The 21,552-nt window shown below is 37.4% G+C and overlaps 1 protein-coding gene across 1 annotated transcript in view; it reads left to right on the top strand.

The window, feature by feature from the left end:
* Nucleotides 1-21,552, top strand: part of KNTC1 (kinetochore associated 1) — a 114,726-nt gene that overhangs the window by 22,188 nt on the left and 70,986 nt on the right. Inside the window, exons 13-30 of the mRNA XM_044658762.1 lie at nt 498-541; nt 641-706; nt 814-889; nt 1,808-1,933; nt 2,029-2,118; nt 2,578-2,631; nt 3,928-3,989; nt 4,641-4,752; nt 11,751-11,894; nt 12,090-12,146; nt 12,243-12,344; nt 15,311-15,430; nt 15,524-15,667; nt 15,944-16,042; nt 17,565-17,668; nt 18,024-18,123; nt 19,915-20,049; nt 20,566-20,685. Of these exons, the coding sequence (XP_044514697.1) occupies nt 498-541; nt 641-706; nt 814-889; nt 1,808-1,933; nt 2,029-2,118; nt 2,578-2,631; nt 3,928-3,989; nt 4,641-4,752; nt 11,751-11,894; nt 12,090-12,146; nt 12,243-12,344; nt 15,311-15,430; nt 15,524-15,667; nt 15,944-16,042; nt 17,565-17,668; nt 18,024-18,123; nt 19,915-20,049; nt 20,566-20,685 (1,755 nt within the window). The remainder of the gene's footprint in view (nt 1-497; nt 542-640; nt 707-813; nt 890-1,807; nt 1,934-2,028; nt 2,119-2,577; nt 2,632-3,927; nt 3,990-4,640; nt 4,753-11,750; nt 11,895-12,089; nt 12,147-12,242; nt 12,345-15,310; nt 15,431-15,523; nt 15,668-15,943; nt 16,043-17,564; nt 17,669-18,023; nt 18,124-19,914; nt 20,050-20,565; nt 20,686-21,552) is intronic.

Below are 21,552 nucleotides of genomic sequence, written 5' to 3'. Positions count from 1 at the left end.
ATGGACTCAAGATTAAGAACCCATTGCTAATCTGTGCTCCAAGTGGAATTTAATTAAATTCTTGGCTTAGTTTCAGATTAATTAAAATCTCCATTAATTGCCATATGGTTTATGAATATATATGCAAGGAAAATATCAGCCCTTCAAGTTAAAAAACAAAATGAAAATAAAACTTATTTCCTGGCATCCAGCAAATTAATTTATGTTTCTTCCTTATTTATAGAAGTTAAAGATTGAAGTGAGTTAGTTTTTTTATTTCTCATTTAAATTTTTCATAATTACTTTTCATTTTTCTTGATTCTCTGCCCTCCAAACCCCAGCTGCTTGTACCTTGTATTTTATATAAACTTGTAGCGTGTGTGTGTGTGTGTGTGTGTGTGTGTGTGTGTGTGTGTGTGTTAGAGGGTAGGGCCACTCCAATTTTTCTGTTTCTCCAGTGCCTTGCACAATACATAGAGTGTAGTTGGTGTTTAATTGTTGTTTACTGATTATTGCAGGATACAATTTACCTTTTGGAAGGAATTTATGAAAGTGACCACAAGTAGGTAATATTTTCTATTTCTTTAGGCAATCTGACCTTGCTCTTCTTCTGAAGGGGAACTAGAGGAGTATTTCTAGTAATTACTATTGTTGTTTTCAGGTCCCCTGAAGGCTCAGTGTCCATGATAGTACTTAGGTGTCTAACAGAAGCCTTACCAGAAAATAGGTAATTTCCTTTTAATATTGATTGATGAAATGGTCTTTAATTAACTAGTTAACACTTTTACTTCTAGATATGGTATATTTTACATTATTTTTTTTCCACTTTCCCAGATTGAGTAGATTACTTCACAAGCACAAGTTTACAGAAGCTGAAAACTTTGCCATCAGTTTTGGACTGGATGTTGAGGTACCTACTTGGCCTCAGAGGCAGAATTCACAGCAATGGGAGGAAATTGAAGAGGCAGATTGAGTTTGGATGTTAGGGAAAGCCTTCCTGCATTTAGAGCTGGTCAGTGATTCTTTCTCATGGGAGTTCTTCAAGGAAAAGCTGCATGAAAAAGAGGGTCATGTTTAGACAAGGAAGAGATGGGCTCAGTGGCTTCTCTGCTTCCATACTCTTTTTGGCTATCAGAACCAAAGAACACAAGCTTAGCCTGTCAAATATAACATGTTAGTCATAAAAAGAAGACCTGGGAGTTTCTGCTGTTTTTAGCTCACAGAAATGTTGACATTCCTTAAAGTTTGGAAGCTAAATAGAAGTGCAGGGTCAGCTTTAAAAACCTCAGCACATATTAAAGTGGAAAAACATCACTGAGGCAGTTCTTAATTTGACTTTTCTTGCAGATACTCAAGAATCAGGCATTTTCCTCCATTCCTCTTCAAAAGTTACATGTGTCTGCCACTTTTTCTCCATGTTTCTGAGCCTCATTTGGGGGGTAGGGGGAGGAGGGCGATTTTGTGAGGAAGATACAAAACACTTGGATATTTTAGGACCAATCCGTAGGTCAAAGCCTCATTTGGGGGTGCACATTTTGTTGCAAAGAAGATATGAAACTCTTGAATGTATTAGTGATGTCAAAGTCAAATAGGAACCAGCAACATATTGACTTAGGAAATTACAAATTAACATTATCTGTGTTGTATGATATTTTTATTTCTTTCATTAAATATTTCCTGAGCATTTTTTTTTTTTTTGCTCTCAGTATTGGCTAATGGTGGCGATCTTGACTCTTCTACTTTAAGAAGTGCTAGGAGAGAGGGCTATGAGATATGCTTTGGTATTAATGTCATTGCATAGGTTAAAATTGTCTCTTCTATTTAACAGCTTGTTTATAAGGTAAAATCAAATGACCTATTGGAGAGAATGGCTTTGTGTTCAGTAGGCACCCATGGGCCAACAGTTTGGCAACAGCTTGTGGATGAAGCTAAAGAAAGTTTATGTAAAATCCAGGTATGTTGTTCATACCATGTATTTAATATATTTTAACCCAGTGACTTGCATTTAAAGTGTCTCATACATTCTGAGGTATATTATTTATAAAACAGGATGACCAGTTTGTGGTGGACTACTGCTTAAAGGCTCAGTGGCCAACCTTCGAGACAACTCAGGAAATGCTGAATTATGCCAAAGTCAGAGTAAGCTTTTCTACATCTTCTTTTGCTCCTTAGTTGTATGTACCTCTCTAAACAGTATTAGGTTATTAACTGCAATTCATTTTGCATAGAACTAAGAACAATTAATGTTGATTAAGGAGTAAAGGATTAAAAGTTTTCTTTAGGGGGCAGCTGGGTAGCTCAGTGGATTGAGAGCCGGGCCTAGAGACGGGAGGTCCTAGGTTCAAATCCGGCCTCAGACACTTCCCAGCTGTGTGACCCTGGGCAAGTCACTTGACCCCCATTGCCTACCCTTACCAATCTTCCACCTATAAATCAATACACAGAAATTAAGGGTTTAAAATTAAAAAAAAAAAAAAAAAAAAAAAGTTTTCTTTAATGCTTAATTTTAAAAAAACCCTAAAAAGAAAGGAGAATATTGTGAGCTTCTTTGGACACATGCCACTCTAACTCTGTATATTTCTTTCTCAATCATCTTAGCTTTTAAAGAAAGAAGATAAAATACCTACTACCTTTTCAAATGGCTTAACAGAGGTAAATGGAACAGCATTTGATTTGTTATTTTTTTAATTACTGTTAATATTTTTTACAATTTAGGATTTGGCTTATATTCTTATTGACTTATCTTTTAAGTTTACACATATATCAAATAAGGAGTACTTATTTTCAAATGTGTGACATGGCTTGATAAGTTATTATAAGTTAATCTAATGTTTGTTTCCAGTTGAGAAAAACTAGTGCTTACAAATATTGATTTTCCTCCTTGTGGAATAATAGCAACAACAACATTCCTACTACTTATATTTATTATTTTCAACAAAATAGTTGGCTGAGCCTGGCTCATTTTTTGCCATAAGGACTTTTATATAAATCATTGTAGAAACTCTGAGGTTTTTTTTGAGATTTTGAAGGGACCATCCAATTACTTTATGCTTCATGTGTCATTAATAATATTTTCAGAAGTGGGCAGCTAAGTGGTTCAGTGGATTAAGAGCCAGACCTAGAGATGGAGATCCTGCTTTCCAATCTGACTCAGATCCTTCCTGGCTATATGACTTTGGGCAAGTCACTTAACCCCCATTGCCTAGCCCTTACCACTCTTCTGCCTTGGAACCAATACACAATGTTGATTCTAAGGTGGAAAGGGTGAGTGTTTAAAAAAAAAATAACATTCCTAGGAAATGCTAGAAATGTTCCATTGTGTTGAGGTGACACTCTACTTAGTGGGCTTAGAAATATTTTTATTATGTCAAGATTTTCTAAGTAATGTTACTTATCATTATTTAATTTCATTAGTATGTAGAGTCAAAATATGTAAATATATGTGTGTGTACATGAGTACATATGCACTCATGTGCATTTCATATATGCTTTAGTGATCTGTGCTTTCATCACAGTGAATACTCTTTCCACAAACTAAGAAATCAGCTCACTCTCAGACTAAGTAGCTGGCTTTTAAGAATTGTTGTAGCCAAGAGAGACTAAAAGATTCATTACCTTGAAACCCATTCTAGTGATGAGTCTCTTTGAGTTTAGCCGAGATGATTCTTGGACAAAATGTATTTGGTCCTTCACTATACCCACACCTGAAGTCTTTCCAGCTTAGTAGAAACTTGACAAAGGTAAATTTTATTTCACCAACATAGTATTAAGAACCTGAACTCACCTGTTTATCCCAAAGAGGCATGAAAGATAGACTTCTAGGGTAGACTTTGTTTGTGCATGTGTATGTGTGTGTGACTTCTGAAACACTGTATACCTTTTCAATAGCTATGTTCACATTTTTAATATTATATGGGAATGATGTATATTGTCTCATTTCCATTACAGGTATTAAAAGCCCGTGCAAAGTTGGCTACTTTTTATGGAGCATTTGGACCAGACAAATTCAGGTTTATATTTTTACCAGTTTTTGATTTTTAAGTTATGCATTGAATCTGTGGGATATCATTATAGATGAATCATTTTTATTTACTAGGAAAAGGGAACAGAATTTGCTTTTTGATGGTTCAAGGATATAGAAATTTTTATATCCTGCTAATTAGTCAACTGAATGCCTTATGAAGAAATTATTGCTTTAAAAAAAGTTCTTTTTGATATCCTTGATTTGGATCCTTTAGTATTCCTCATATTTCCCCCATTTTTTATCCCTGAACCTCCTCTCTTTGCTCAATTTTCTTCAGTCTTTCTCCTGCATTTGTTTATCTGCTCTATTACGTGCAATTGTTCAAGTATACCTGACTCTTTGTGACCCCATAGACTTGTCCATGAGATTTTCTTGGCAAAGTATACTGGAGTGGTTTGCCATTTCTTTCTCTGGTACATCCCTGTTTTACAAATAAGGAACTCAGGCAATTAAGAGTTAAGTAATTTGCCCAGGATCAAACTTCTAGTAAGGGTCTGAGGCTAGATTTAACTATACTACCTAGACCTCTTCCTGTATCACATGTGTAATTTATATTTCAAAGTAATAATGTTCGCCCTTTTAGGCATATACTCAATCCTTTTCTGACAAATCATTACTTTTCTTTTTGATATGCCAGTGGAAACAGTTGGATTGAATTTCTGAAAAATGAAGATATTCTTAAGGATATCTGTCTTCAGCTAAAAGAGGGAAACCTTTTTTGTGCTCAGTTTCTTTGGCTTCGCCATCGGGTAAGAGATTTTAGATTTTTATTTGTATGTCTTGATAGCTTATGGAAAAATAATTAAATGAACATTGGAGATTAGCCTAGCAGGAATGACGTGGAATTTCAATTTGTAGATTTTAAAATGAATATTTAATGCCTCCAAAGCATGATATTTATAAGGATTTATTAATATTAAATTAAAGAGCTAGAGAATGCAGGGAACCCGTCCCATTCACCTCACATGGAAGAGAGAGGGTAGGGCCACAAGGACTGGTCACCACTCAATTCACGTGGAAGAGCGAGAGAGTGGTGTTTCCCTCAAAACTATATACATCACGCCAAGGACGCAGGTAAAACAGAAAGGAAAAGGAATTGTGGGTTATACAGAAAGGAAGTTTGAATAATGTACTTTTTTTTAGGGATTCAAGATAATTCTAACTACACATTCCTCCCCTGTGATCCTTTGGGAAACCAGTCTCCCCAATGGATCATTCAAACATAACTAAATTAGAACTTTAACTAGAGGTATATACAAATATCACAGTTTGTTTTTTTAAAGGGAAATTACAATAATTTGGGGATAAGAGGGAAATGAAAGGGAGAAAGAACAAAACCAATGTTAGATACATTGACAAAAAGCCAATTAGGGAGCAGTCCAGTTTTTTGGCATAAGAGTGTCCATTCAGAATAAATGCATTCAATCCCCCAAAGTTCAAATTAGCCATGTCTCGAAGTTCACTCTGGATCTTCTGGTGCAGCGGGCATTCTCTGCAGGCATCTTCATAGTGCTTTCTGGATTCTGGGAGATAGTCTTCTGTTCTAAATTAGGGTCAAATTCAAATCTGAATTTACAGCAATAACATAGTCCCCCTTGAGGAGAATAATAACACATTCCCCCATGAAGAGGATACAGGGATACACATAGGAATCACACAGGGATACACGGTCAAGTCATAAGGTATATGAATCAATTATCAAAAACATCAAAGAATGCAAAGAAATAAAAAAGAAAAATAACCTCTGAGGGAAATATAGAATATTAAAAATGTGAAGAAAAAAATTCACAAATCACAACAGGTTCTTATAGCGATCCATGTCCCATAAACTTTGCAACGATAATCACTCACCAACCCAGTTTAGCAGCCCGAACTACAGTAAGTTGTCACATCATGAAAGAAATAGAAAAAGAGACTAGATCTCAAAACAAATGGAAAATAGCATTTCCCAGTTCAGTCCTTTTCTTCATTTTCTGGGATAATGGAGCCAGAACAATTGATGTTGTGTCCTTGATGTAGAGTGTGGTACAAGGAAGTTCTCTGTCTTAACATATGTTAAGTGCCGCAACCTTGAGTTCCATACATGATCAAGTCTTTTCACTCTTTTGCGCAGAATGTCATCAATCCCTGTAGGATTGGTTTGGTTTCTTTTTCCTTTTTTTGTGTTCGTTTGGCACTTTGCAGGTCAACTTCTGTGCTCCCTTGTGGTCCGTTTCTCCTTGGATTAGATGTATTCATCAAGCAAAAGTCTCATAATATTTAAATAACTAGTGGCAGATTTCCATAGTCCAAAGCTTTTTTGGGAATGCATTTATATGCTAGGCAAATGGACATCTTAGCTTATTCTATTGCAAAATCAAAACAGTCAGAAATCTTTTTAATACTGGTGACATGTGCTTCAAATGTAAAAAAATGAGAGAAAAAAATCAAATACTGTATGGCACATGTACAAAGAAAAAGCAAAAATATTAAAAATGTGTAGTTTTACAATCACAGAGGTAAAGTATAGAGGCTAATTTCCAAAAATAAGATTCATTTCCTCTTTAACTTGCCATGATCCACAGTGTGAGTGCAAATGAGGTGTAGATGAAGCAATGTGAGTGCAAATGAGATAGATAAAGCAATAATACATTCAAGAAAATACAAAAGGAATGACAAAAGGCACATCAGGTCAATATAGGTTACTAATACAGATATTTTGTTATGAGGTAGTATATGTATCATTCAAGTACAAGGATCAACCAAATAAAGTGCAACAAAATAGTGCAAATCCAGCAATAGGGAAGTTATCACAATCAATAGTCAAATATAATAAGTACAGGCAATTATAATTAGTACAGAGAATTATTCATTATCAATAGAGGGCACTCATTTTACATGACTACAATGAATCCATGAGTCCCTTTCCCCAATTTTAATGGCTGTTGGTGTAGTCAATAGGACTTGGAATGGTCTGTCATAAGCAGGTTCAGTTGACCCAGTACCTTTGAAATTCTTTATGTATACACTATCACCTGGTTTTACATCATGAAGTGAGAAGTCTATGGGGCCTGCTTGAATAGCAGCTCCAGAGTCATGGAGTTCTTGCAATTTTGTTTGTAGTTGTCTAATATAAGTGGCAATGGTTGTATTCCCTCCTAACAATGAAGTATAGGCAGACGTAAATGGTTGTGCCTGAATAGGTGGATGTCCAAATGACACCTCAAATGGTGAGATGTGTAAATTACCTTTGGGTCTACTTCTGAGATAAAACAGTGCCAGAGGTAGAATTTCGGGCCATTTTAAATGGGTCTCCGTGCATAATTTGCCAATCATGGTTTTAAGTTCTTTATTCATTCTTTCAACTTGGCTAGAGCTCTGGGGATGATAATGGTGTATGAAATTTAGGAGTTATCCCCAAACATGAATAAATTTGCTATAAGACTGAGTCAGTAAAATGAGTTCCTTTATCAGAATCAATACAATACTGGCAGGCCAAAATGAGGAATAATCTCTTTCAAAAGGACTTTGGCAACAAAAGTTGTAGGAAATGCTTCAGGCCACCTGGTCAGCTGATCAACTATGACCAGACAAAATTTATACTGTCCAGCTTTGGCATAGAGATAAAATCAATTTGTAAATACTCAAACGGTGTGTAAGCTAGAGGCATCCACCAAAGGCTTTTCCTCAAAAAGCATGCTGATTAAAGGCCTGGCAGGTGGGACAAGCTGTACGTATTTTCGAGGCAATTGTAGTTATTCCAGGTGCTATCTATACTCTTTTAACAGAGTCTACAATGCCTTGGGTGCTGAAATGACCATGTTTATGGATGGAGTGACAAATTTGATTATAGAAAGCTTTAGGGAGCAGGGGTTTGCCTTCAGATGACACCCATACTCCATTTATCTGTTTTGCTTTAAATTTCTGCTTCCATTTTCCTACTTCCTTGTCATTATAGGAAAGGGGTAGATCCAAATCATCAGTAATTATTAGTGGCATAATTAATTCAGATCCTTCTAAGGCTGCTAGTTTGGCAGTGGATCTGCTCGATCATTTCCCTTGGAGACAGGGTCATTGCCACCTGTGTGTGAAGAGCAGTGAACGACAGCCGTGGCTTCAGGGAGCTAGATGATAGAAAGAAATTCAGTAATAAGGTTTGCATTCGCAATACATTTTCCAGCTGATGCTAAGAATCACCTTTCAAGCCATAACATGCCGACGGCAGGACATATGCCAAATGTGTAAAGGGAGTCTGTGTAAGTTGTGACCCTTTTATTCTTTGCAATGATACAGGCATGTTTCAAAGCTGTGAGTTCTGCACCTTGTGAGTTTGCTTACATGCGAGGATAAGGAAGCTGCCCATAGAGTATTCCAATTTCATAACTACTACAGCTCTTGTATAGCACATACCATCTCTCATAAAAGAAGAACCATCTGTAAATAATATTAAATCCAAATTATCCAAAGGGGTGTCCTGTAGATCATTATGAGTTTTATCAGCAGTGGACACTAAACGTGTAAAATTGGATTCACTGGTCACAAAATAACTTTGAAGGGAGGGTATGACTCCATTATAATTGTTGAATATTTAATTCATTACTCTGAATTTTTCTCATTTGACTCAAATGTTCTTTATTACGTATATCTATATGGAAGGAGACATAAAAAGTTCAAGCACAAATATTGTCTTAGATCTGTGATGCAGCACCTTCCCAAGAAAGACCAAAATGGAATTTTTCATAATCTTTTATGTATACAAAAAGAAATCAAATGAAGGTGATACCAAGTTAGGAGATTAAAGTAGAGTCAGTGAGGCTCAGTGGTTGCTTGGGGTGTGGGATGGACTCTACAGAGAAAATCCTATGTAAGGATTGATCTGATATGATAATTATTACAAGATGAACAAGTACTTTCCATTGAGCTTCTTAGAGGCAGTCAAGTGTCTTTTGGGAAAGCAATTTCCTATAGTCCTTCAGGATAGCGATCTATAGCCCACCCATATCCCTTTGCAATCATATCTAGCTTTCTAGATGCTTAACAAAATAAAACAAGCCTAGAATCCTGATTCCACCTGTGTTATTAAGCACATTTATATTTGCAGGTCATAGCAACTTTCCCAAAACATAGACAGTTAGATGAAAACATTTAATGTAACATGTTTAAATTTACTTTGGTTGCGAGAAGACCCCAGATCTCACACTACTTTGGTACTTGAGGGATCTGCATTGCATCTCTTATATAGGATAAATAATTACCCTCTGAAATCATGTATTCAAAACCCTCAAATATTGAAGTTTTCTATCAATAGACAGAAAACTTAACCTTTTCTTTACATTGGGATTATGTTATATGTGTTTAGAACTCATGTACATTTTTCTGCCAACTTCAATAACCACTGTAATCACTCACCTATCAATGTTCTTGGTTTATAATGTCCTTTTCTCATAGGAGATGTTAAGAATATTTAGTACTTCAGTGGCTTCAGTGAGGGTTCTCCTGATCTTTTGGGCTAAATGGCCAGTTCGATTCATTGAGTAAATTTTCAACCATGCTAAAGAAAATGAAGCCATATATAGACATATGAAAAAATACTCTAAATCATTACTGATTAGAGAAATGCAAATCAAAACAGTTCTCAGAAGACGTCATCTCACATAACTCAGATTGGCTAAAATGACAAATGTTGGAGATGTGGGAAAATGGGGACAGTTCTGCCAAAAATGGAGCTATGAATTGATCTGTTTTGGAGAGCAATTTGGTATTATACCCAAAGAGTTATAAAACTACGTTATGTCCTTAGACCCAGTATTACCTTTGCAGGGTCTGCTTCTCAAAGGAGATTAGGGGAAAAAGAAAAGAACTTATATTTTCCAAAATGTTTACAGGAACTCTCTGTGGTAGCAAAGGACTGGAAATTGAGGGGATGCCCATAATTTGGGGAATGACTGAAAAAATTGTGGTCTTTGATTGTGATAGAATACTATTGCATCATAAGAAATGATAAAGGGCCAACTGGGTGGCTCAGTGGATTGAGAGCCAGACCTAGAGAGTGGAGGTCCTGGGTTCAAATCTGGCCTCAAACACTTCCTAGTGTGATCCTGGGCAAGTCACTTAACCCCCATTGCCTAACCCTTACCACTCTTCTGCCTTAGAACCAATACATAGTAGTGATTCTCAAGGTGGAAGGGTAAGAGTTTAAAAAAAAAAGATGAACAGGCTAATTTTTAAAAAAGCAAAGGGAAAATGAATATTTTGAGTAGAACCAAGAGAACATCACACACAGCTACAGAAATAATACTTGAAGAATAAATTGTGAATGTTACCTCCAGAGAGTCTACCGAAAGGTGGAAACATGAAAAACATTATTTGTACAAACATGTTAGTCTCCTTGGATGATGCCTTTTGTGATGTTGGGTGGGGAAACGACTGGGTCACTTGTGTATAAATTCAATTAATTAAAGAACATTTATTTTGACTTTCATGTTCTCCCATAAATCTTCCATAGAACTTCCACTCAGCATATCAGAGGCTTTCCTGTGGGCCTCATCATCTTATAGGGCTTCTGGTATAGCTCTCTGCTTATTCCACCACCGGTCTTGCTTTTGGTACATGGCCAACTCACTGCTGTTTATGGTCGTAAAAGTTGACTTTTGCAATGTGAATGTGCAGCTTTTTTTGGTCCCTGTTTTACAAATGAGGAAAGCTAGGTATGCAAAGTTCCTTGACTTGTCTATAGACTAGAGCCAGTGAGAATCAGAACCTGAATAGGCATGACAGAAGTTGCTATATTTGTTTGTTATCTTTCATTTTTTCTGTTGTCATTAGAATGTTGTACTGTTCATCATTAAGTCAGTGACAAAGAACATTTGCTATGAAAAGCCTGATCATGTGGTGTCCATCACTATAAGGTTTTATTAATTTTTGGTCTCAAAACCTAAAAACGTGCAATCTTTATCCTTCTTTGTGAATATAATGGCTACCTGGTAGTAAATGTGTTGATCTCACAATTCATGGACAATTATGGAGAACAAACAGAAGGGGCTTGGTAGTTCCTCCATATTGTTCTCCAGTAAAATTTTTTAAATATTTTTTCCCTTGATTACATGAAGAAACAATTTTTAACATTTGTTTTCTGACATTTTGTGATCCAATTCTCTCTTTCTCTCCTTCCTGAGAAGGTAATTTAATAGAGGTTGTTGTACATGTTCTGTCATGCAGTACATATTTCTTTATTCATCATGTTATGAAAGAAGACTCATATCACATATATAAGAAAAAATAAAATATGGAACACTGTGCCTCAGTCTATATTTAGACTCCATCCATCCATTCTTTTTTTTTTTTTTTTAAACCCTTACCTTCCATCTTAGAATCAATATTGTATATAGGTTCCAAGGCAGAAGAGTGGTAAGGGCTAGACAATGGGGTATAAGTGATTTGCCCAGGGTCACACAGCTGGGAAGTGTCTGAGGCCAGATTTGAACCCAGGACTTCCTGTCTCTGGGCCTGACTCAATCCATTAAGCCACCTAGCTGCCCCTTCCATCAATTCTTTCTCTGCAAGTAGATAGCATTTTTTTTTATCATGAGTCCTTTGGATTTGTCTTTGTACCTAGATGTTGTTTCCCTTGATTAGCCAGTACTGATGGGTTCAGATACTTTCCTGATGGATCCACTGCTCTGCTGCTCCTTTACTGCTACAATGTTTAATTTCTGAAAGCTCTTAGCTTGCAAAAATTCATCGGATAAATCCTTTTCTGTGTTTTTAGGCAGATTTTGAGAGCAGATTTGATGTGAACATGTTGGACAATTTGCTGAGCTCAATTAGCACAAGTATCCCCATGGGAGCACTTTGTCTTTGGCTTCAGAGTGATGTGATTCCATTTGTTAAAAGAATCTTACCAGAAGGGCAGGTAAGTGGCATGCCTGCTCCCATGTTCCTTTCTTTTCTTTCCTTGGCTCTCTATTTGAGGAGTTAATTCATTATTACAGTTGTTTATTCTTGTGTGTTTGGAAATGGGCTTCTCTGGAGATTTCGACTCCAGTTTATCTACTGTGTGTAAACTGACAGTCAAATGTTTATTTTGGAAACGATCTTTCTTTTTCAGGGAATCCTTGCAAAGTGGTTAGAGCAAGCAGCGAGGAATCTTGAATTAACTGATAAGGTAATAAAAGCGTAATTCATACTGAAAAGGCTTATGTATTTTGTAATTCCTTTAATGATTTTATAAATTTCTCCTGGTGTCTGATACTGTTTATAGGCAAACTGGCCAGAGAATGGACTTGAGGTGGCACAAGTGTTTTTTACATCTGAAAATCCAGATTCTTTAGGACTGCTCTCTTCCTTTCACTGCATCCCACTGGTATGATGTTTAGATGATAAAATTATGTTTAGTCATGTGGCAGAAAACTGAGGATTTCTTTGGGTATGTGGTGGGGAATTAGTATATCAGGAGTAGAACTGTCTTATTATGTGTTCATAGTTTTTCAGGCTTTTTATATCTGGTAAAGATTTTCTTTTCAACCTGATGTTTCTATTGTAGGAGATTGAGAGTATTTCATTAACTCATTTTCTGGCCCAGTTGACATTTTTCAAAAGGATATTTCAGATTCCTCCACTGAAAAAAATTTCCAAATTTAAGAGAAACTTTTTCCTCTTAGGAATGTTGCTTAAAAAAAGTGAAATCCATTGTAGATCCAAAGTTAATACTGGGTTTTCAAGCACTATTAGTCCAGAATGATTAAGCCAAATCAAAGTTTATCTTATCATTTTGAAGATCTTGGCTCTTTTATCCCTTAAAAAACAAGTTTCCAAAAGGTCTCACTGAAGAAACCTGCAGAGGACCTGTCATCTTATGGAGAGCATCATTGTAAGGTGAAGTTTCATTCCCAGTACACCAGCCTCAGGGAGTGGAATGCTTGACCCTTTACTGATGTATTCTGAAAGGAGTTAAATACCTGTTGTTCCTCCTGTCTCTTAAACATGACATTCTTAGCGTCTTGTAAGATGGTGTTTTGTACTTGAGGAGAATTTCTGTATTCTCCTCTTTAAAGGGGGGATATGAAGGAAATAAGCATTTACCTTGCACTACTGTGTGCCAGGCACTGTACTAAGCACTTTAAACAAATATCTCCACAAGGTCCTTGTAAGGTAGGACAGTCAAGTATTAATTATTTTATAGATGAGGAAATGAAGTCTCACTGAAGTTAAATGATTTGCTGGTGACTCTTTGTAGTCTAAGTATATATCTTTAGTATTGGAGACAGGATTTGAATGCAGGTCTCTTGTCTTCAAGGCCAGCATTTTTTTCAGTATGCTCTATACCAGTGATGGGCAAATTTTTTAAAGAGGGGGCCAAAGGAAAGGAAATGCTCATCTGTCAGTCTGTTTCTATGGCAACTCTTTCCAAGTTTCATTGTATTGTATCCCACTCGTATTTGTCAGATTAGGAATAATGTCGCTAGGCTGGATAGAACATTTCAGGGTCCCACATCTGGCCCCAGTCCGTAGTTTGCCCATCACTGCTCTATACTTATGGTATACAGATAGATGGTTTTAAGTTCATTCATATTTAAGATTTTTAGAACTCTTGAAACTGTCAAGTTTGAAAGCTGTCATAAGTGGGAGGGCCTATAGTTAGCTTAGTTAAAAATATTTTGATAAAAATAGAAACTTCATGTTATTGATTTTCAGCTTTTTTAGTTCCCTAATTCTCTTGAGCCTTGTCCTGCAAGATCAAATGAGATAATATACATAAAGTGCTCTATAAACCTTAAAACATTATATAAACATGAACTATCTTTTTTTTTAACCTTTACCTTCCGTCTTAGAATTAATACTGTGTATTGGTTCCAAGGCAGAAGAGCAGTAAGGGTGAGTCAATGGGGGTTAAATGACTTGCCCAGGGTCACACTGTTAGGAAATGTCTGAGGCTAGATTTGAAACTAGGACCTCTTGGCTCTAGGCCTGACTCAATCCCATTTGAGTCACCTAACTGCATCTAATGAGCTTTCTATATTGCTGTTGTTAATAATGATGATTATTTCCCTAGAGGGAGGGTCCTTTGATGCATACAGTGTTGTACTTGAAGTTAAAAGGATTTGGGTTCAAATCCTGCCTCTGACATTTAACTTAGTTATGTGTCATTTATATGTCTGACATTATCCTCCATGTGCCTTAAGCAGCTCTTTTATCTATCAAGTTATAAAAGCATGTGTGGGATCTTTTCCCCATGGTGACATAATCATGGATCTTTAATATATTTATATAATTTTAGGCTAGAGTTATATGGAATCTTATAAAAATGTAAAGTATTTGCCTTTACTTATTTATTAATCTATTTGTTTATTTATTTATTTTTAGGCCCTTACCGTCTACCTTAGAATTAATACTATGTATTGGTTTCAAGGCAGAAGAGCGGTAAGGGCTACCAGTGATGGGCAAACTAAGGCCCCTGGCCAGATGTGGCCCCCTGAAATGTTCTATCCCTGAAATGTTCTTTTTGGCTGCGTGACGTTATTCCTAATCTGATGAATACAACGAGTAGGATACAATACAATTAAACTTAGAATGAGTTGCCTTAGAAACAGACTGACAGATGAGCATTTCCTTTCCTTTGGCCCCCTCTTTAAAAAGTTTGCCCATCACTGGACTAGACAATGGGCGTTAAGTGACTTGCCCAGGGTCACACAAGTAGGAAGTGACTGAGGCCAGATTTGAACCTAGGACTTCCCATCTCTAGGCTCTCAATTCACTGAGCTACCCAGCTGTTCCCTACTATTTACTTTTTTTTTTTTTTTTTTTTTTTTACTTTTTTTTTTTTTAATTTTAAACCCTTAACTTCTGTGTATTGACTTATAGGTGGAAGAGTGGTAAGGGTAGGCAATGGGGGTCAAGTGACTTGCCCAGGGTCACACAGCTGGGAAGTGTCTGAGGCCGGATTTGAACCTAGGACCTCTGGTCTCTAGGCTTGGCTCTCAATCCACTGAGCTACCCAGCTGCCCCTACTATTTACTTTTAAAATAACATCTGGCACATGTCACGACAAAGGCCATTTTTCAACACTACTAGAATGAAGAAATGAATAGAAAAGCATTTATGAGATACTTCTTAGATACTGAACCCTGTGGGGGATACAGATAGGAGGAGAAGGCAGTGTTTCTGATCTCCCACTTTAATTGGGGAAACTATGCTACCTGTGAAGGAGTCATAGCAGAGCGGATGACAAGAACTGGCTATCCTTGAGATGGTTGTTGGTGGATGTGTAAGAACCTTTGCTAATCCTGGTAATTTAGAAGATGTTTTCATGCCGATGACACTTTATTTCAGAAGGATTGGGAAAACACTGAAGAAGTCTGCCATTTGAAGGAGCTGGTGAATAATTTGCAAGAACTGATCAAACTGTACAGGAAATACAACTGCAAATTAGCTCTGTCTGAATTTGAGAAGGTAAAATGCCAGATTCCAAGAATTGCTACCTTCGAGGCATTTTGTCCTTCTCAGAGCTTATTACATCCTTGCCTTCTGTCTTCTGTCTTTTAGGAGAACACAACGACCATCGTATTTCGGATGCTTGACAAAGTTTTGGCCCCAGAACTTATTCCTTCTATCTTAGAGAAATATGTCAAATTGTACATGAAGGAGCATAACCTGGAAGAGGAACCACTTCTTTTGCTGTACATAAAGGTGAGCTTATCCAGAGGCACCTGCCCGTGCGTGCTGTGTCTCTGTGCTTGGCAGTAGGCTGGTGATGGGCTCTTGAGAGAAGGCCCCGGCATCAGCTCTGGCATTTCTTCAGGTTTATAGAGCTTTCCCACTGTGCTATAGGCACAATGCAGGTCCTTAGAGCAGACTGAATTGTCATTCTTGACTCAAGAATTATGGGGCTTGCCCATTCAGCAGCCATCACTTCGTATTTGTAACCAATTGGTTTTTCTCTCCTAATTTATTTTTCATTTTCAGGATATGTTGGAGAGATATAGTTGCAAATCTGCATCACTCTTTGAAACTTCCTGGGAATCCAAAGCCATGGCGATCATAGGCTGTTTGTCTGATACAGATGTAAGTACATGGGATATGGGGGTTTGGATGTGCTTTATTTTGATTTTTTTCTAAAAGTTTCCTTATTCATGCTACAAACACTTACTGATCACCTGCCATATACAAGATACTATGGGAAATACAGAGATATACAGACTATGGTCTCTACTTCAAATAATCTTATAATTCAGGGTATGAGATGAGGCATGGATCAGTTGGGGAATGGCTGAACTAATTGTGGTAAATGATTCTGGTGAAATGTATTATGCTATAAGAAATGATGAGCAGAATAATTTCAGAAAAACCTGGGAAGACCTAGGTGAACTGATGTGGAAAAATAAGCAGAATCAAGGAGAACAGTGTACACAGTAACAGCAATATTGTACAATGATCAACTGTAAAAGACTTGGCTATTCTTAGCAATACAATGATTCAGGACAATTCTGACGGACTTAGGACAAAGAATGCTAAATACCCCCAGAGAAATAAGTGCAAATCAAAGCACACTATTTTTCACTTTAGTTTATTTGTATTTTTATTTTGAGATTTTGGTTTTATATGAGTATTCTTGCAACAGTGACCAAAAGGTTTTTCATGGTCATAAATGTATAACCCAGATCAAATTGCTTACCATTTCTGGGAGTGGGGAGGGAAGGGAGAAAGATAATTTAGAGCTTATACTTTCAGAAAACATAAGTTGAAAATGTCTATTATTTGTAATTGGGAAAATTAAATTTTTTTAAAAAGAAAGAGATGAGGCATATTGATATATAATTATAATAAAAGGCAGTATTAGATAAATGTCTTAAGTAAAATAACTGATAGAGAATTCCCAAGGAGGAACTCACTTCTGCTTGGGTTATGGGAAAGCTTTAAGGCAAAAGCAACATTTAAATTGGACCTTGCTGAATGGGTTGGATTTTGATAGCCAAAGTCAATGGAGAGGGCATCCCAGTTTCCAGCATGAAAGAAGGCATAGATGAAAGAAGATATGAGATAGATTTGGGCAACTGTAAACAGAGCAGCTTGACTGAAGGATCAGGTTTATAGAAGAACTTTTGGAAAATAGAAGAAGATAATTTCTGGACAGTAAATTAGGGACAGATTGTAGAATGTGTAGATCTTTTTTTTTGTTTGTTTGTTTGTTTGTTTTTTTTTTTAACCCTTGTACTTCGGTGTATTGTCTCATAGGTGGAAGATTGGTAAGGGTGGGCAATGGGGGTCAAGTGACTTGCCCAGGGTCACACAACTGGGAAGTGGCTGGGGCCAGATTTAAACGTAGGACCTCCTGTCTCTAGGCCTGACTCTCACTCCACTGAGCTACCCAGCTGCCCCACTGTGTAGATCTTTTAACAGTATAAATGATTATTCATAATCTGAAACTATGCCTGTATGGTGTCTTGACATGGAATGAATGGCCTTGTTTAGAAAACTCAAAATAGAACAGTAAGACATAAGTGAATGGTGGGATGAAGCTGAGATTGGGAGGCACCACAAGGCAATGTGGGAATCCATTATGATGGCAGCTTGTCTATTCTTGTAGCTCATCTTCGACGCTGTGCTGCAGATCATGTATGGAGCTGTGGTGCCCTGGAGCACAGCTGTAGAGCAGCTGGTGAAAAAGCACTTGGAAATGGACCATCCCAAGTAAGAATTGATTTTGTCAAACATTTATTTTGTTAGAGAAAATGCAGGCCATGCAGTTAGATGGGCAATATTAACACTCATATACCAGACCTTTGGGAGAATGTGGACAAGAGTCACACAAAAAGGCAGGATTTGGTTGTGTGAGCCGTCTAGTTGGGGGTGGAGGGGCGATTCCTTCATCTCTGCACAGAGCCTGGCACAGCATAGAAAATACATTGAAATCATATTTGTAAAGTGCCAATCACAAAATGCCTGGTGCATAGTAGGTGCTGTATGAATGCTAGCTATATTAATTATTATTATTGCAGTATATAAGAAGATAAACTTCATAATACTAGGACACTTTTTTTTTTAGAGTCAAATTGTTGCAGGAAAGTTACAAATTAATGGAAATGAAGAAGCTTCTACGAGGGTATGGAATAAGAGATACAAATCTTTTAAACAAGGAAATAATGGTAAGAAAGTTCAAGGGCTTACTCTCCTTTTACAAACCCTTTCAACTTTTTCAGTTCTTAGCAGAAAATGTAGTGAGACTTTTCTTCCTCTAAATGAGTCATTTGGTAATACACTAGTTTGGAAGTTAGACTATGGGGATTTGAATTTTGGCTTTGTCTTGACCTCAGTGGTAACCTTGGACACACCTTTGGGCCTTAAGTTTTCTCATCTATGAAATGAAGGAATTGAATTGGATATCCTCTAATGTTCTTCCAATAAGCTCTTTGATTCCTATTTTGATTTTTTCTTTTAAATTTTGTTTTATATATTCTTGCTGCCTTGTGAAGTCATTTGCTTCTAGTTGTTGAATTCTAATTTTGTTTTTGTTTTTTTTTTTGTTTTTTATTTTAAACCCTTAACTTCTGTATATTGACTTATAGGTGGAAGAGTGGTAAGGGTAGGCAATGGGGGTCAAGTGACTTGCCCAGGGTCACACAGCTGGGAAGTGTCTGAGGCCGGATTTGAACTTAGGACCTCCCATCTCTAGGCCTGGCTCTCAATCCACTGAGCTACCCAGCTGCCCCCTGAATTCTAATTTTTAAAGACTGAATTTCATCCCTGGCTGTTTGCTCATCCTCCTTCTGGTCTGCTTTTCTTTGTAGATCATCTTTTGCCTTCTTTGCTTCATTTTTCAGCTGGTCAATTTGGGCTTTTAAGACATTATTTTCTTGTTTTAGATCATGTATTTCCTTTTCCCAATTGCCTTCAGCCTCTGTTGATTGTTTTCTGAATTCTTGAGTTAATTGAATTTTGAGTTCTTTAGTTAATTGAATTTTAAGTTCTTCCAAAGCCTGTGTCCATTTGACTGAATTTTCTATGTTTTTTCTTGGTGTTCCTTTATCTTCTTCTGATCCATTTGCTCTTTGTTCAGTTTCTGGATAAAAGCTGTCACTTGTGGTTTCTTTTTTCTTTTTCTGTTGTTTACTCATGTTTTTTCCTTCTTTCTCCCCTATAGTTGGCTGTAATCTTGATTCTCTGATCATATTTTTGGGTTTGGGCTCTTCAGCCCTGAGAGGGCTGCTTCTCTGTTTTGTTGATTAATTTGGTTAGTGGGACCTGAGGCCAGATTTTCCCTAACTGGTCTGGGGTCGGCAACCTTTTTGGCCGTGAGAGCCGTAAACGCCACATTTTTTAAAATGTAATTTTGTGAGAGCTGTACAGTGCTCACAGTGCCGCTCCTGTAACAGCGCCTGAAAAAAAATGGACTTTATGGTTCTTGCAGAAAGAGCCATATCTGGCCCTTAAAAGAGCCAGATAATGGCTGGAGAGTCATACATTGCTGACCCCTGCATTGGAGAACTCAGCACATTAGGTGGAGGAGGGGATCTGGGATCTTCCTTTCTTTCCCCTCCCACCCGAGAATTCCAAGAATTCAGGCTTTTTTTTTTTCCTCTTTTTTAAGTTGGGTTCAGCTGGAGGACCCCCCAGCTCTGTTGTGTTGTCAGATTTGGTTTTCTGTACCTCAGAGCTCTTTGTCCTTAATTGGTGGTGAAGGGCTTTACGGAGGTTTGGAGCCTTATTACTTCTACGCCGCCTTCTTCCCAGAATTCCCCCTTAAGCTTGATTCCTATTTTGAAAAACAGATTCAAAATGATTTTTAAATAATTATTTTTTCTTGGTAAAAAAATTTCTAGCATGTTTTAGGAAAATACAACCTTGTCAGGTGTTCTGGGTTCTCTCAGTAGTCTCTCTCTACCACAAAACATAGTGTACCCCCCAAAATGGTATGATCATTTCATGTTTTATTTCAGAGAGTTATCAGATACATTCTTAAACAAGATGGTCCAACCTCTCTTGAGGATGCTTTAAAAGTAGCCCAAGCATATCTGTTGTCTAAAGATGAAATCTACAGCTTAAGAGTGATTGACTTGATGAGCAGGGAGCAGGTATGGTGGTCTTTTTTCTTCCATTTCTGAATAGCTCAGGAAACTGGTGAATTATACCCATAAATAAATAAGTCGTGGTGTGGGGTGAAGGAAAGCCCATTTTCTTGTGGCCATGGCCTTTACAAGTAGCTTCCTACTCTTTACTTCTACTGGGCCAAAGGCACAAAAGATAGTTGTTTCTGATGTTCGACAGATCCAGTGATGTGTCAGATCTTGTTTCATACTTTGCATGTTAGTGGGTTGCTATTTTTGATGATTCTTAAAACAGAAACACCGTAAAAATTAAATTTCACTTTAGCATGTGGGAGATGGGCTCCAATTCTGTGGATAGCATTTGCTGCCCCCAAAATGTTGACACATCTTTTGTCTACACAGATTTGGCCTATTAATCTAGTTTCTCTAAAAAGACACTTTTTCATTTCTAAGCAAATGAAAAACAAAAGGTAAGGAGAAGAGGACAAATTATTTGCATTGTAAATGATGCTCATTTTTGACCTTTTAATGTAATGTTCATAGAGTGAAGAATGCCTGTATCTCTTGAAATCCCTGCCTCCTGCTGAAGCTGAGAAAACTGCAGAAAGAGTGATTATATGGGCACGCTTAGCATTACAGGAAGAGCCAGATGACTCCCAAGAGGTACCGTTTACATTTGATGAAGCAGCTTGCAAATGGAAATCAGTTCATTCTCGGGAATATTTGGGGATGTTACCTAGATTTAGTGACTCATTAAGAGCCATCTTTTTTTTTTTATCTTCAGAGGTAGATTAATGTCAGTTTCTAGGCAAATGTGTGTATTACAGGATAACTTCCCATTTCCCTAGCTTTTTGGGTTGATCATAATCCCAAGAAGAAGAAAATCTGAAGGCCCGGAGAGGTACTTTTGGGCCCTCCTTCCCACTCTGTCCTGCTAATGCAATTAAAGGGGGAATTATATACCACCTGGGAGTTATCTGTTGACATCCCGTGATTATAGTGAAAGGCACTGCACTCATAAACGGGAGTCCCTTGGGTTTGAATCCTGCAGAGGACAGTGTTACCAGAAGACAGTTATTTAACTTTTAGCCTCAGTTTCCTAATCCCTGAAATCAGCCTCTCAGCATAGACACAAAACAGGTCCTACCCTTGTATTCTCTTGTGGAAAACAACATCCACACAATGTCCATCACGCTAGTTCAGGCCCTCAATACCTCTCTTTTGGAGTGTTATACAGCATGGTATAGTGAAAGCAGTTCTGAAGTCGAGGGACCCGGGTTCGGATTCTGCCTCTGATGATTTCCTGTGTGATCTTAGACAAGTCACTTACCCTCTCTGGGCCTCAGTTTCCTCTACTGTTAAAGGGGCAACACTAGAGGGCCTCTGAGGTTCCTCCTAGCTCTAAATCTATGATTACCCTACGGCTCACTGTTCCCCAAAGAATCTCCCACAAGGCTGCCAGTGATCTTCTGAAAGTCAAGGGCTGACCATGCCGTTTTCTCATTGAAGAAGCACTAAGATAAAGAACAG

Source organism: Gracilinanus agilis, chromosome 1 (assembly GCF_016433145.1).
Source record: "Gracilinanus agilis isolate LMUSP501 chromosome 1, AgileGrace, whole genome shotgun sequence".
NCBI classification, from domain to species: domain Eukaryota; kingdom Metazoa; phylum Chordata; class Mammalia; order Didelphimorphia; family Didelphidae; genus Gracilinanus; species Gracilinanus agilis.
Note: the sequence above shows the minus strand (reverse complement) of the source record. Positions and strands in the feature narration are given on the sequence as shown.